Genomic DNA, 13970 nt, shown 5'->3' with positions numbered 1-13970 from the left:
GCGCGTCCCCGCGGTTACCACGGCAACGCGGCGGCAAGACGCGGCGCGCCGATTGGCCGCCAAGAAGGGCGCCGCCGATTGGCTCGGGCGCGGCGCGCGCGGGCCGCGCTCTGCTGGCGCCCGGCGGCGGCTGCGGCGGGAGCGGCGGCGGCGGCTGCGGCCTGGCCCTGCCCCGGCCCCGGCCCCGGTCCCTGCCGGGCCTCTGCGCCCCGCCGGGCTGCGCTGCCCGCCCGCCTTTCTCTGTCAGCGGAGCGCGGAGCTCCTCGTCAGGCCGGGCGGCAGCGCGCCGCCTCCTCCCGCCTCCCACCACAGCCCCGGGAGCAGCGGGGAGGCGGCCGCCGCCGCTCCGTGAGGTGCGGGCGGCCCCGCGGTACCGGAGCGGGGCACCGGGGGTACCGGGAGGGCTCAAGGCACGGAGCACGGCGGGGTGGCTGCGTTGTGCCGCGGGCCCGGCCGAGCGCTGAGGCCGCGGAGGAGCCGCGGAGGAGCCGCGGGGCTCCTCAGGACGGCGGCGGCGGCGCCAGGTGGGTACCGGCACCGGCACCGGGCCGGGCGGGGCGGGGCGGGCGCGGCTGACAGGGAGGGGGCGGGGCTTAGCGCTGAGGGGGGGGCGTGGCCTCGCGCGGTGATTGACGTGCGGGGCCTGAGGCGCGCGGCCCGCCCTTACGTGATGACGTCGGCGCCGTGCGTGCCGCCGGCCCCGCCCCCTCCCCCGGCCCCGCCGCGCTGCCCGCGCCCCGCGGCGCCGCTCCCGCGATGTGAGGCAGGGCCCGCCCCGCCCCCCCCCCCCCTTCCCTTCCTCAGCGCCTCCCCTCACGGCACCGGCTCCGGGCCCGCCATGGCGGAGGTGAGAGCGGAGCTCCCGAGGGAAGGAAGGGAAGGGAAGGGAGGGAGGCAGGAAGTTCCCGGGGGCTGAGGGAAGCAACAAGTTCCCGGCCGGGCCGCGCCCCGGCGCCACAGCCCCGCGGGCTCCGGCCTCAACGGGGAGGGGGGGGGGTCTGAGGGGGGGGGGGGCGCGTTTGGGGTTGTGGGGGTGAAAGGGGAAAGGGTGGGGGGGAGGGGGGCTCCTGAGGGGGTTATGGGGGGTCTGGGGGGGGTGGGGGGGGGTTATGGGGTGTATGGGGGGGTTATGGGGGTCTGGGGGGGGGTTATGGGGTGTGGGGGGGGCTCTATGGGCTCAGTGCTTCAGGGGGGGCAGGGGGAGGTCCTGGGGTGGGGGTGGGGGTTGGGGTTTGCCCGCCCTGCTGGGAGCTGTGAGGGCAGCCCCTCAGCTTCCTCATTGGCAGGGTGGGGGGGCTGCACGGGTATCCCGTCAAGTTCCCTTCAAATCATCCAAAAATTAAAATCATAAGGTGGTTTGGGGCTTGGGCGGCATCACAAGGACTGGAAATGGTCGCGTGAGGGGTATCCCATAAAAAAACCTCACTTCTAGGTGGACCTTCCTTTCAGCCAGGCTTGGGGAAGGTAGGAGGGTTTGGTGTGGCAGCATCTTCCAGAGGAGGTTTCTTGCCTCTCTTCCCTCGAAATTCCCGACTCTATGCGAATTTCTCCCTGGATTTATTTTATTTTTATCTCCCGAGTGCAAAGCGTGATGTGGTGTTCTTCCCGTAATTGGTACTAAATGTACTGATCTGCTCTTAAAAGTTGAGGATCCATCTGTGGTTCTTCCCCCCCCTCTCGAAGGGCAGAGGATCGCAGGTCCTGGCCCTGAATAATTTGTTGGCTGAAAAACTGTGGCTTTTAAACTGCTGTCAGCTGGGAAGTTGGCGAGGGCTGGGGCTTGTGCCGACCGAGCCATCGCCGCGTTGGGGGGTTTGCCTCGAGTTTCTCCAACTGCTTGGAAGTTTTGTTAATTAAACGCAGCGTTGTTGTGAAATAACTCGCACTGGCTCTGCTCTGGGCCGAGCCGAGGCTCGCCGTCTTGCTGGAGAGCCACAGGCAGGGCGCCGAATCGCTTCCTATTCTGTGCTGTCATGTCGTGCAGCACTGAGCCCTGTAGGGGTTCCGAGCCGCACAGAGCAGGCAGGGCAGTGGGGTGTGGAACTCAGGCTGGCTTTTTACCTCATGGATGTTCCAGTGCGTGAGGCTTTTAGCACTTGTTGCTCTTGATATTTTACTAAGAAAGGAAGAGGGTGTTTTTTTTTCACCATCACTTTTTTTTTTTTTTAAATAAACTAAGATAAGCTAATTTTTTAGCCTGTTTTGGCTTTTTTTCTCTTGGGTTCAGGGGCAGGAGAAATGTAAAGAGGTTGTGGAAGCCCTGAGCCACCTGTGGGTAAGTTTAGTGGCTCGGCTGATGTTCATTCACATCCACTGAGCTGCAGATAGTAGTTGTATGGCTGCACTGCGTTCTGCAGCTGGAAACCAACCCAAATTTTTAAAAATAGTGATTTGAGCTAGTAATAATGTGCTGAGTATGGCTCTGGTTTGGTGTCTGAAGCCTGTAGGGGCTGGGGTGGGAAGGGAAGGCTCCTCCAGCAGCAGTCCTGGGCCTGGAGGTGCCGCTGCTGGGTGTACTGGGAGCAGTACAGGCTGAACTGGGAGCGAGGGGAGGCGGCTGGCTGGCAGCCTCGGCCACACCAGGGGCCTGGGACACAGCTGGGACTGAAAATGTAGGTGGGAAGGAGGCTGCTCTCCTGCCTTCTGCCCCAGTAGAAAACCCCCTGTTGGCTCTTACAAAGAAATGTGCCAGGATTCGTCGTGAAGTCAGGCAAAGCCCTCAGATGTGTTCTAGAGATCCAACCAGGTTGGATGCTCGAGCTGTAGATCTTACAAGATGAGTGATGGAAGCGTGGAACTCGGTGATGTGACAGGGAAGTTCTCCAGACAGGAGCTCAGAGCCTGGTTAGCAAGCTGCTGAGTCCAGAAAGTGAAACTGAACTACCCAAAAATGCTCTTTCACTTTTGTAGAAACTCACTGAAAAGGAGGAAAAAAAAAAAAAGGTTGTGAATGAACAGACGTTAAACTGGGTTTGGATTTGGGATGAATAACCTGCGGTAGGGTTTCATGCCAGTCCAAAACATGCTGATGGGATGGGTCTGAGCGCTAATACTCTGCAATACTGAAGATTGTTCAAGTCATGGTCAGAAAGAAACCATCTCTCGTGTAAGATCAGCTCAGGCACTGTGAATATTACAGAACCGTGCGTTGAGCAGCTTATTGAGCCCTTGTGCAGGGAGCGCTGGCTGATACGTGCATTTTTTCCAAATACAAGTACTTTAATGTCAGTTTGGAAGAGAAAAATTTGAAAAGCTTGATTAGTAGTTGAAAGAACGTGGTTTTTTTTTTGTCTTTTTGGCCTTTGTGATGTTTGGATGAACGTGAAAGTGAGATTTCTGATTCAGGACGCTTGGAGGGGCGGGGGCAGGCTGGGACCTGCTGCCCCTCCCAGCAGAGCTGCTGCCCCATTGCTTTGCTCCATATGCACCAGTCAGGCACTTGCCAGGATGCCAAACTGGCAAAACTGGGGGTGGATGCTGAGGGGTTTTTGTTTGGTTTTGTTGTTTTTCAGTAACTCCCTGCAGAGTAATGGCAGAGAGGGTGCCTAGCTTTGGTTGGGGTGGGTGAGCAAGGGCTGTGGCACCCCCACAATGGGTCGGCACGGCTTGCTGGGATTCCCAGGCATCAGAGGGTTCAAGGTGGGCTCCTTGCTGCTGGAGGGGAGGAAAAACACCAAGCCGTGGGGTTGACACAGCTTCTCCTCGGTCAGCACCCTCATCTCGGGCACTTCTGACCGCTCGCGGGTGCTGAAAAGCACAGCCCTGGTTGTTACTGCTCCTGGGCATGCAACTGCTGTTCCTCACACCAGCGTTTGGTGGTTCCTCCAACAAACTCCGAGCATTTCTTGCCCCTCAGGGAGGTGGTTCAGCATGCAGACCCACAACAAACAGCTTCAACTTCCCTCTGCAGCCTGAATTCCTGGAGCTAACAACTGGAGTCGGCTTCCCCAGGGGTCAGCCCAGGCTGGGGAGAAGCAGGAGCGTGCTGTGCCGGGGGGGAGCGTAATGTCTGGTAACATTTCTGCTACCCAAACGCTCCACGCCGTGGCGTTGAGGTGTGTTGGGCTTCGTGGACCTCCCTGAGAGCTTTTTGTTTGCATCCCGAGACCAGTTCGGGACGTCACGTTTCGGAAATGCCATCTAAGAACATTTTTCGCATTCTTGATCTTTCTATTTTTATTCCACTATACTCTTGCTTTAAAATAACCCACACAACCGGGTGGTGGCCCCCCGGGTAGGAAGCAGGCAGAAGTCAGCCTGCTCCCTGCTGTGCTTCCAGCCCAAAATGCTCCGGCAGCTCGGCAGCGATGCCTGCACACCAAGCCAGGCCCGCGTAGGTTAAACTGAGGTTTCCCGCTGCCTGATGAAAACTGGTGATTCACAGCCCTCCCTGCTGCTGAGCAGCACTTTTTTTTTTTCCCCTCTCGTTACCTCTGCTTGACTTTTTGTTTCACTTTGGGGCCGTTTTTGCAGTACGCCTCTCGGGAGTGGCCGCGGAGCCGTCCTCATGAAGTGTTTCAGCTCCCCAGCACTCGGTGTGCTCCCTGCTGCCTTCCCTCTGCTTCTCCTACAAGCCATCAAAGAGAAAACAATATTAACTCCATATTAACGTTTCTCTACTAAGCCAGTCAGGTCCCAAACGGTGCACAGGAATGGTTGCTTGTGGTGCCGTCACTCCGTAGGCTCCCTGTTGGTCCAAGTAAGAAATTTCGGGGTAGTGCAACAAGTTGAGGCTGCACCTTGTAATGGGTGTGAATAAGAAGTGAAGACACCTTGCTGGACGCGTGTGCTTCGGGTAAGGCAGCTGGGTTCTGAGCAGCTGTTGGGGCCGTGCTCCGTGCTACGCCTCGAGAAGGAAATCCTCCTGGTGCAACCCCTGCTTCTGTTAGAGGTGCCGTTGAAATATTTTCGTTGAAGAGTTTTTGCTGCTATCTACAGGATTGAAGATGTCTCCAGGCAAAGGCTACTTCAGCAAGGCTGCAGTTGGCTTCCCCTCAAGCGTGCCGCTGCAGATCTGGGGAGCCAAACCAGGTGCCTGAAAGGCCCAGGTTGATGATCCCAGTGAAACCCTGGGCACCACCTGCTGCCCCTTCCCAGCCTTCTGGTGAAGAGATTTAGGTTATACGGGGTGAAAGTAAGATGCGTTAAAGGCACCCCGTGGCTCTTGCCAGTTGGGTGCCGTGAAACTGCAGGGCAAAATTTAGACTCAGTTTGTTGTTTGTTTGGTTGTTTGTTTTTTTTTAATCAAATACTAATGAACAGAAAAACTATATCCATTGCCCAGCTGGTCGGGTGTGAGAAGTCGTCACTAGAAACCGAAACGGAATCAGGACGGGGAAGGGAAGGGCCAAGCGGTGCTGGTGTGGAGGCCCAGATGGACACACCTGAAACATTCATCGTCTGTTCTGCAAACAGGAATTCTGGCATGAAGCAACCAAATTAAAAAATAAATTAATTGTGTCTATAAAGGCTTCTGTTTCATGTGCAGAAGGGCTTGAATGTCATAGTTTCGGCTGTAGACGTGTTCACATACATGTGAACACATTAAATGAGGGACAACAGGTCTTGGGTTTTCCATTTCTCTTCAATATATTGTTTCTTTCTGAGATGAAACCAAGGCACGCTGTTTTTTCCTGCAGAAGAGTTGAGAGCACTCGAGCATCTACTTGGTGATTTGTCAGGCTTGTTCCCATCAATATAAACTTAATTTTAGTGTGTTAATGTTTGTTTTAAAGAGCTGCTAAACGTAACTGAGTAAATTTGAGCAGAATATATGTTTGCCATTGTCTGGTAGAGACTGTAGCTGGCGTGTTGTAAGATGTTCTCTACAAACCGATGGCGAAGCGGCACGAAAGGTGGTAATCACAGCAGTGGTTTTGGAGGTAGAAGTGAAACTGCAGCGTCAGTGCTGTTCAGGTGCTTGTTTGTAGGTTGTGGGAGGGATGCAGAAAGCTCGGCGAGGTGCTGCCACTTTGGGAGTGCCCCATCCAGACGGAGCAGCGATGCAATAAAACAAAGATCCCCTGCCAGCACACGGAGTGAGCCTCGCTGGGCGCCGAGCTGTGCTGCAGCTTCTGGAGCAGTGGGCTCAGAAACGAGCCCTACAAAACGAGTAATGCCAGCAGCCTGCTGGACACCTGCAATAAACCTCTCGTGTCATCAGTTCGGTTTCACTTCTACCACTTCATCACAAATTGCAGTGATCCAGACCTCCCAAAGCCCAGGGTGTTCCCGTCACCAGAGTAACACCGTGCATCTCGCAGGGATTTTTCTGTACCTGTTATACATCTGGTAGGCTCCTCACTCGCCAGTCCAAAGACATCTGCAAGCCTGGCCAACTTCACTTCCACTTGTTATAGCCCTACACTGCAGAATGTTCTTGACCTAAGATTGTTTTGGCTCAATTGGTGCTGCGAGTGCCACTCACCTCCCAAACACCCAGTCTGCACGTCTCTCCTTGGATTCCTGAAAATACACACGGAATAAAAACGATGGCCAGTTCTTAGCTGCCACCCAGGCCTGATGCTTTGTTCAGTCTCTTTTTCCCTTGCGGTACTCTTCATATCTCAGAATTAGGATTTCCTTCACGTTGCTCAGCTGCAGCGTGACCAAACGTGCTGTGTCCGTTCAGCAGTGACCCTTGGTCATTTTTCCTGCTTCTCCGTGAGTTAGTTCACAAATACTTCTTCATTCCTTCGAACCCACAACATTTGGATGCCGTTATCTTTTCAAGGTACCAACTCTTTGTTCCCTTGAATGCCCTTGAGGCAAACAGTGCTTTGCACTTCTCCATCAATTGCCGCAGCAGAGAAGGAAGAGCCTCGGAAGTCCCGGGGTCTCCTTTTTCACAGGAATTGCAGTTCCGTTGACATACCATGGCTTAGGACTTGGGATACCATGATCCTGGCGTAGCCATATGATCTTTAACTACTGCCAGGAAATTTTCATAAGCAAATGCCCTCAAAGCCATCTGTTCTGCCCTGGCCACGGTCACGATTGCTCGGAGATGAGGAAATAAGGACTGAGTAGGCAAGAATTACAGTAACTGCAGCAGCTCCTCAGTCACAGGATGCTCTTTCACCTTCTGTTTGCTCCTCATCTCCTGCCTCTCCTCCAGGAGTCTGGGCCCCAAACGAGAGTTTGGCTCGCTGGTAGGACGGAGAACCAAGGTCAGTGCTCTTTGAGCTTGTTTCTGAAGCAGCCCATGCTAGGGCTTCCCCGCTGCTGGGCCTGCCACAAGTGGCAGAGGCACGCGGGGCGGTGGAAGGGGTCAGGCTGCTACTTTGGGCAGCAGCTGGCTGCTAAACAGCCGAGCTGTAAAGTGAAACCCCACCTAGCTGCAAATAGAAGGCAGGAGGCGATCGGCGGGGCATTGCTCACCAGAACCAGGTCTTGCTGTGCTGTTGTGTCCCCTCTGATCAGAAAGTGGGGGCAGGTTCTGTTGCTCCGTGTGGAGGAGCTCAGATCCAGAGGGATGTGCCCAGAGCGCTGCCAGCGGGCTGAGGGGGCGATCCTGCCCCTCTGCTCAGCCCTGCAGCAACCTCAGCTGCTTTGTGAGCATCCTGCTCCAGGTGGGGGCTTATAGGGCCAAGAAGAGGGGCAGGATCAGCCCCCCCAGCTTGCTGGGACCTCTTTGAACACAGCACAGGGTGCCGGTGGCCTCCTGCATCCCAGGAGCAGCTCTCTGATGGAGAAGGCACCTTCTGACTTTGAAAAAAACACTCCGTTCCCAAAAGCAGGGGAACCATTTGCTTGAATTTTCCAAACAAATGAGGTTTGCACCTCTGCCATGCAAATTTGGGCCTGGGCTGGTGTGGATTGGCCACGCTGTAAGCAAGGGAGAGCAGAATTGGGTGGGTTTGTGCTGCAGAAACGTGGGGTTACCCAACGGGGGTGTCTCTGCTACATGAAGCTTGTTGTCAAAGCCTGATGTTTTTTCCATGTTTCAGAAAATATTCTTGTTTTGCAGTCTGTGATTCTTGTCAGTTTGTGTTATACTTGGGAAGAAAGTGGCTCGCAGAACAATTTCTGTTCTGTTTCCTCACAGCTGTGTCAGAGATTAAATTGCTTTTCCCTTTGTTCTGGGAAGAGTCGCTACTGCGCCCTGCGCCTGATTGTCTGCTAAAAGTGGGCCTGCCTTTAAATCCGAACAGGATTTCTGTGTTGTGTAATGTGCAGCTTCAAATATGGAGAATAATTTATTTTACCTTTTCAAATCTTAAAAATACTTGGTTTTAAATTAAGCTGTGCTTCCAGTGTTGGTGTAACCTGGCATAACCTGGGCTGTGGGCAGGGGGATTGGTGTGCAGGGCCAGAACAGGGATGGATCTGTTAAAAACTCGCCTGTCACTACTGTCAGCTCCCTGTTTTGTGTTGGCACACAGAAGGGGGTGGAAAGGAGCAGCTGGGGCCGTGCTGCTTCCTCTCCATCCCTCCTCCTGGCAGGAGCACCAGCTGAAGCCCTGCTAAGTTGGTTGTGGAGCTGTAATGGTATTTTCAAACTGAATTGTGCTGCTTTATTTGATACTTTCATGAACGTGGTTATTGTGTCACAAAACGGGTGGATCTTCAATTATTCTCACTAAAATAGAGCAGCATAGGTATATAAAGCAGGAAATGAGTGCTGCTTCCCTGGAATTGCTTCGGCGTGTTTGTGGTGCCCTACTCATCAATATCTTTGCAATGACTTGCTCGTTTGTAACTTCTTATGTCAGATGAATTATTGAATTAAGTCTGTGCACATTCAATATAGAAAAAAATAATTTCTTGTCTTTTCTTTTTTTTTTTTTTTTTTTTAGCCTTCTGTTGAGTCTTCAAGTCCAGGTAAGTATTTTTAGCATTTCTTAAATCTGTGAGGGAAAATTTTCTTTTTGCAGGTCTCTTCCAGCTGGTAATCTACAGATAGAGCTTGGTGGATAGCTTGGTGGCAGTATTCATTTACGTAGTGGCTGCTTTCTTCCAGTCTGTACCAGCACAAGTTTCTATATGCTAAAATACCCCGGGGAATGGGTTCTGTTGTTTGCAAAGCTGCACCAACACGTGTTGGGAGCACTGGTGTGTTCGGAGGAGCACAGTGCGAGCTGGTGCTGGCAGCATGGAAGAGACCAGACCGCTGGTTCAGTCGCTGGGACAAGCTCCCCGTTGGTGTTAGAAGTAAAGAGAGTCAAAAGTTAAGGGCACCGTGTGCTCCCAGTTATCAGACATGCCATTGCTGTGTGGTTTTACACGTAGATATATCAAGAACAAAAGCAGCAAGAAAAGCAGTATTTTTTTCCTCGTTGAATTGCTAAAAATGAGGATTTTCAAGACTTTGGCTTTTAAAAATGGTTATTTTCTGATATCCCAGGATCCCAGAGTTACTGCATAAACTCAGGCTAAGCATAAATTACAAACGTCTGATTTTTTTATAGTTCGGTACCACTTCAGTTAGTTTTATGTATGTGCAGGGTTTTTGGCATCCTACTTGTGGAAAAGCTTTCCACTCGGTCCTTTGGCTGGACTGCCATTGTCTCTTGAGCTCTTCTTTCTTTCAGAAAAACAATCAATTACTTTAATGCTTCAAATTACAGAGTATAGTTAACCACAGCCCTTACAGTTAACCCTTCCCTCTTGCACCCGTAGTGTTGATACAGTCTTCAGGCTTTGGGAAATGAAACTTAAATTGTTCATGGAGACAAGTGGAAAAACGCTAGCAGAGCTAGAATTAGAAGTCAGGTATTGCTGAATTACATCAGAATGCCACATCTGCCCAACCCTTCATCCATTCATTTATTTTTCATTGTCACAAAATATGATTGATCATCCGAAATAAAATCTGCATAATTGTGAAGCTTACTCTAGGTTTAAATTTTGGAAAAGTCGTCAGATTATCTTTGTAGTTGTAAATAATAAAGCTTGCAAAGTATCGAGGAAACAGCTGCCCTGAATTTGTATTTTGAATATGTCTACTCCAGTAGAACTCTTGATTTCAAGAGATTTATGATCATTTAGGAATGAAGTCTTCAAAAACTGAACATCTTACAAACATTTAACTAGGGACCTGATGTCCAGATACGTAGTACTTCAAAAACTGGCTGGTTAAACATCATCTCCTGGTTCTTTTTCCCTTGATCTCTTACTACCTGGAGGACAGCTTTCACTGTTCTCTGAATAATGTGATTGGCTTTTCCTGAGATAAATGATTGAGCGATTTTGAAGATAATTTAATTTCTCAATATAATTTGAGTATTAAAATGTCACCATAATAATAATAGTAATTAAACAAACAAACAACTAAACTCTAACTAAAAAAATTCTTTAAAATGTTTTCTATCAGGAGGTTCAGCAACATCAGATGACCATGAATTTGATCCATCAGCTGATATGCTGGTGCATGACTTTGATGATGAACGGACATTAGAAGAGGAGGAAATGATGGAAGGAGAAACAAACATCAGTTCTGAAATAGAGGATCTTAACAGGGTAGGTAGTAATAAGTAGCTATAAAACATAACCACAGCCCACAGTCTCGCACAAAACACATGCAGGTTTTTGCCCTTATATTTGGGGTTAAAAAATCAAACCACTCATAAAACATAGGCAAATAATGTAGATAGGGGAAAGGGGCTGAGCTAAATTTGCAGTTCTCGAAGTTTGGGAAAAAGAAATTGGTACATAAATATTTAATAACGCATGATGCTGTACTTGTTTAGTTTCTTGTTGCATATATACGGGCATGTGATTTACATTTTAGAGCTACTGTAAGTTAAAGCGTGCTCTGGCTAAACTCGTATGTTCCACTGTTACTGTTTTCCAAAACTATTGCACTTGTTCAGTGCATATAGATTTTGATTTAAAAAAAAATCCAATAATGTTGCATTCCATTCGCATTTGTATAGAACCATCCATGTAATGCTTCAGTGGGGAAGATAGGAGTCTCTTCGTTTTTTAAGGCAGAGGAAGCAGAGATGTAGATTAACGGATTTGCTCAAAGCAAAAAGTTGTCAGCAGAGCCTGGATGAGAACTCCCATGTATTGATAATAGTGATAAATACATCTTAAAATGTGGATCTCCTGAAGTAATTGCATATTAGATTTATTTTGCATGTTGAGGTTATGCTGTCACTCACGTACTGCTTTAATTTACTACCCAGCCAGGAATAATATCCTTAAACTACAAACGAGGCTCATTGTAAATGCAAAGTAATGTAGATACCGTCTGGGACCTCATTGGCTGAAAAGGCTGCCGGAGCAGATCATTAATGATTTTTAAATCCATATTTAATGTACAAATCCTGTTTAGCACCAGGGGTTGTGCCAGTACGGCATTAAATTGATTGAGTACATTTAATCTGCAGTTTGGATGTGTTAATTTCTTCCTGGTAATTTCAAGTTTGATATTAAATGGTAAACATAAAGATAAATAAATTGTATGTGAATCTAAATATGCCTCATTTAGTTGAGTGAGAAATGAAGCTCCACATGTCATTTTTTTAAGTTGAAAATGCATTTTTTTCTTCATAATTGGTGAGGAGTCAACATCTGGCTGTATGATCTATCACCACATTGCAGTGCTTTGTTTATGAGTGTAGTTCAGCAATCGGTGGGTTCCCTCATGGTTAGCAGGGCTGCACGTTCAGATTTCTGCCTGTGTCAGCTCTCCCTGGTCAGGACAGCGAGGGATGTCCTCGCTGGGGCTCACATTGCTCCATGCGGGACCCAGGAGGATGCTCTTAGAGGCTGGCCCAGAAACTTGGTGGGTTTCTGTTGGTGCTGGAGGTAGAGCTTGCACTGCCTTGCAGATGCTTCCCCAAAGCAGGGTCTTGCTGGGGACCCATGGTTATTTCTGGTTGGGGGATAGCAGCCACACATCCAGGCTTGCTTCCCTCTCCTTTTTGTGCTGCCTTCTCTCTCCCTTTTTCTTCTAATCACGCTTTTTCTTAGGCATGGATGACAGACAATCTAAATCTCAAAACTATTGTCAAGACAAGTACTAGCCTGTCTTTTTCTTTCCCCAGACATTTACGCCTATTACTTCAGCTTCCCCCAGGCTGTGAGTGTGCCTGATTTACTAGTACAGCTCCTTCAGAGACGAGATGGCAGTCAGGTTTTGCAGAAGAATTTTTGAACCTTAGTGATTTAACTCCTGAGTGTCATAAAAATTATGCGTTCCTCCTCCCAGGAGGAGGATCTTTTCTGCTCATTGTTTGAAACTGGGGAATCTGTGGTGCTTGAGGTTGCACAGCTCTGGTGTTCTGGGCACGCTGGTGCTGCAGCTCTTCAAGGTGCAGGAAACTTGGCTGCATCATTTTTGTAGGAGGAAGCTGTCTTTACACTCTGCCTTGGAAGCAGTAAGTGACCAGGCCCAGCAAGCTGCAGAAACTCAATTTCCTCCCACTCTTAGTTAAGAGTTAATTTCCTCCCCCTCTCCTTTTTCCATTTATCATACATAATCACTTGGGTTCTCCCCCTGAAGTCCCTCTTTTCAGAGAGGGCTCTTGGGCTTTCTTAGGGTTGTACAACAGCTTCCTTTTCTCTGTAAACGAGAGATCCATGCATAGGAGTACACAGTGGCTCTCCCAAATACTCCTCCAGCCTCTGGCAGGGTGCAGTTCAGGCACATACGAACCAGATGTTGTCTCTTGTAATGCCTCCTGGTGTTATTTTTCCCCTCCTGTGGATTTGTCCATTTGATTTTTAACCTCTGTAAACTCTGTGTCCACAAGGCATGTGGCAGCATTGCGCAGTTCATTTAGTGTGAGGAGTGTTTGTGTTTTTCAGATGTGTTTTGTGTTCATTGCAGAGGCTGCCCCGAGCTCTTCAATTAGAGAGCAGTCATTTATATCGACCTTCTCTGTGCTCCTTATGAAACAGTTCTCTGCTACATCACTCCCCCTCGCTTACCCCTACTCCAGATGCATGGTTTATAATCCAGTTCTTTTTATTAAATATCTTCCACCAGAGAAATTTCTGTGCCATTGATTACCCATGTTATTTTTTTTTAACCTCTGTTTCTACAATATCCCGAACCAATACAGAGATGATGATCCTGGTACCGAGAGCATTTTATCTTTGAGAGTCGCAGGCACTCGGAGCTTTTTTAGTTGCTATTGCAAGGCTCTGTCTAGGAAAAACATCCTAAATACAACAGCACTTTCCCAAGCAATATCGAGTAATCCACCTGTTGCATAATTCACACATACCTACAAATGATAGCAGAAGTTCCTTCTGATTCTCCGTCTGTATCTACAAATAGGATAGCAGTGAGGAGTGCTCTGTAAAAGTACATTATTTTTGAAAACGTACTGGGGAGCATTTATTTGGATAATTATATGATTTTTTTGATAGCTGTACTGTAAGGTTTTAATTAAGATTACAGCACTGTCATGTTGTCCATGCCAATAAAACGTGATTTCCCTGCTTCTGAGAGTTCATTCTGTAAAATGGTAAAGTAGGAACCAAGAAGTCAAAGAGGGAAGGGGAGATTTGGGTCCACGTGGCCTGCATCTGCTGTGGATGTAGCTTAACCAAAGCCTAGCCCAGTAAGTGGGTGAAAGGCTTAGTCCTTGGAAGCAAAATAAAATAAAATGCACAGACGATGAGGACGGGTGACTCCTGTGTTACTTTTTGTTTTACACAGCAGAGCTAAATGCACTTACACTTTGTGAAAGGTAGTGTTAGTGTGCTTCCAGAAAACAGAGGTGTGCTGAGCAATGAAGGCCCTTAGGGAAGGAGTTCAGTGGCAAAAGTACAGGGCCAGCAGGTAACTAACCCTGATTATCAGCCAGGATTCACACTGCGTACCAAGAAGCAGTATTCAGAGCTGCATACACTGCTGAATAATAAACAAAGCATTCAGAGAGAGGTAATTGGAAAATGCTCTCTGAGAGTTTCATCTCTGAGAAATCCTTTTAAGTGTTCCGTATACTGCCCCTGAATACAAGATACTGAGGTATTATAAGCACTAAAGTGACTAATTTGCAGGCCTGACA

General features: G+C 49.3%; 1 protein-coding gene across 2 annotated transcripts in view; it reads left to right on the top strand.

The window, feature by feature from the left end:
• The first annotated feature begins 123 nt into the window (after positions 1-123).
• The window catches only part of MIER1 (MIER1 transcriptional regulator), a 31942-nt gene continuing 18095 nt past the window's right edge, over positions 124-13970 (top strand). The window contains exons 1-3 of one of the 2 annotated variants that reach the window (XM_068691185.1): positions 124-524; positions 8799-8823; positions 10316-10461. In XM_068691185.1, the coding sequence (XP_068547286.1) occupies positions 10363-10461 (99 nt within the window). In that variant the 5' untranslated portion in view covers positions 124-524; positions 8799-8823; positions 10316-10362. Of the gene's footprint in view, positions 525-717; positions 848-8798; positions 8824-10315; positions 10462-13970 lie in introns of those variants that run through there. The other variant, XM_068691184.1, reaches the window with a different exon arrangement.

The sequence above is a fragment of the Anas acuta genome, chromosome 8, assembly GCF_963932015.1.
Source record: "Anas acuta chromosome 8, bAnaAcu1.1, whole genome shotgun sequence".
Taxonomy (NCBI): domain Eukaryota; kingdom Metazoa; phylum Chordata; class Aves; order Anseriformes; family Anatidae; genus Anas; species Anas acuta.
Note: the sequence above shows the minus strand (reverse complement) of the source record. Positions and strands in the feature narration are given on the sequence as shown.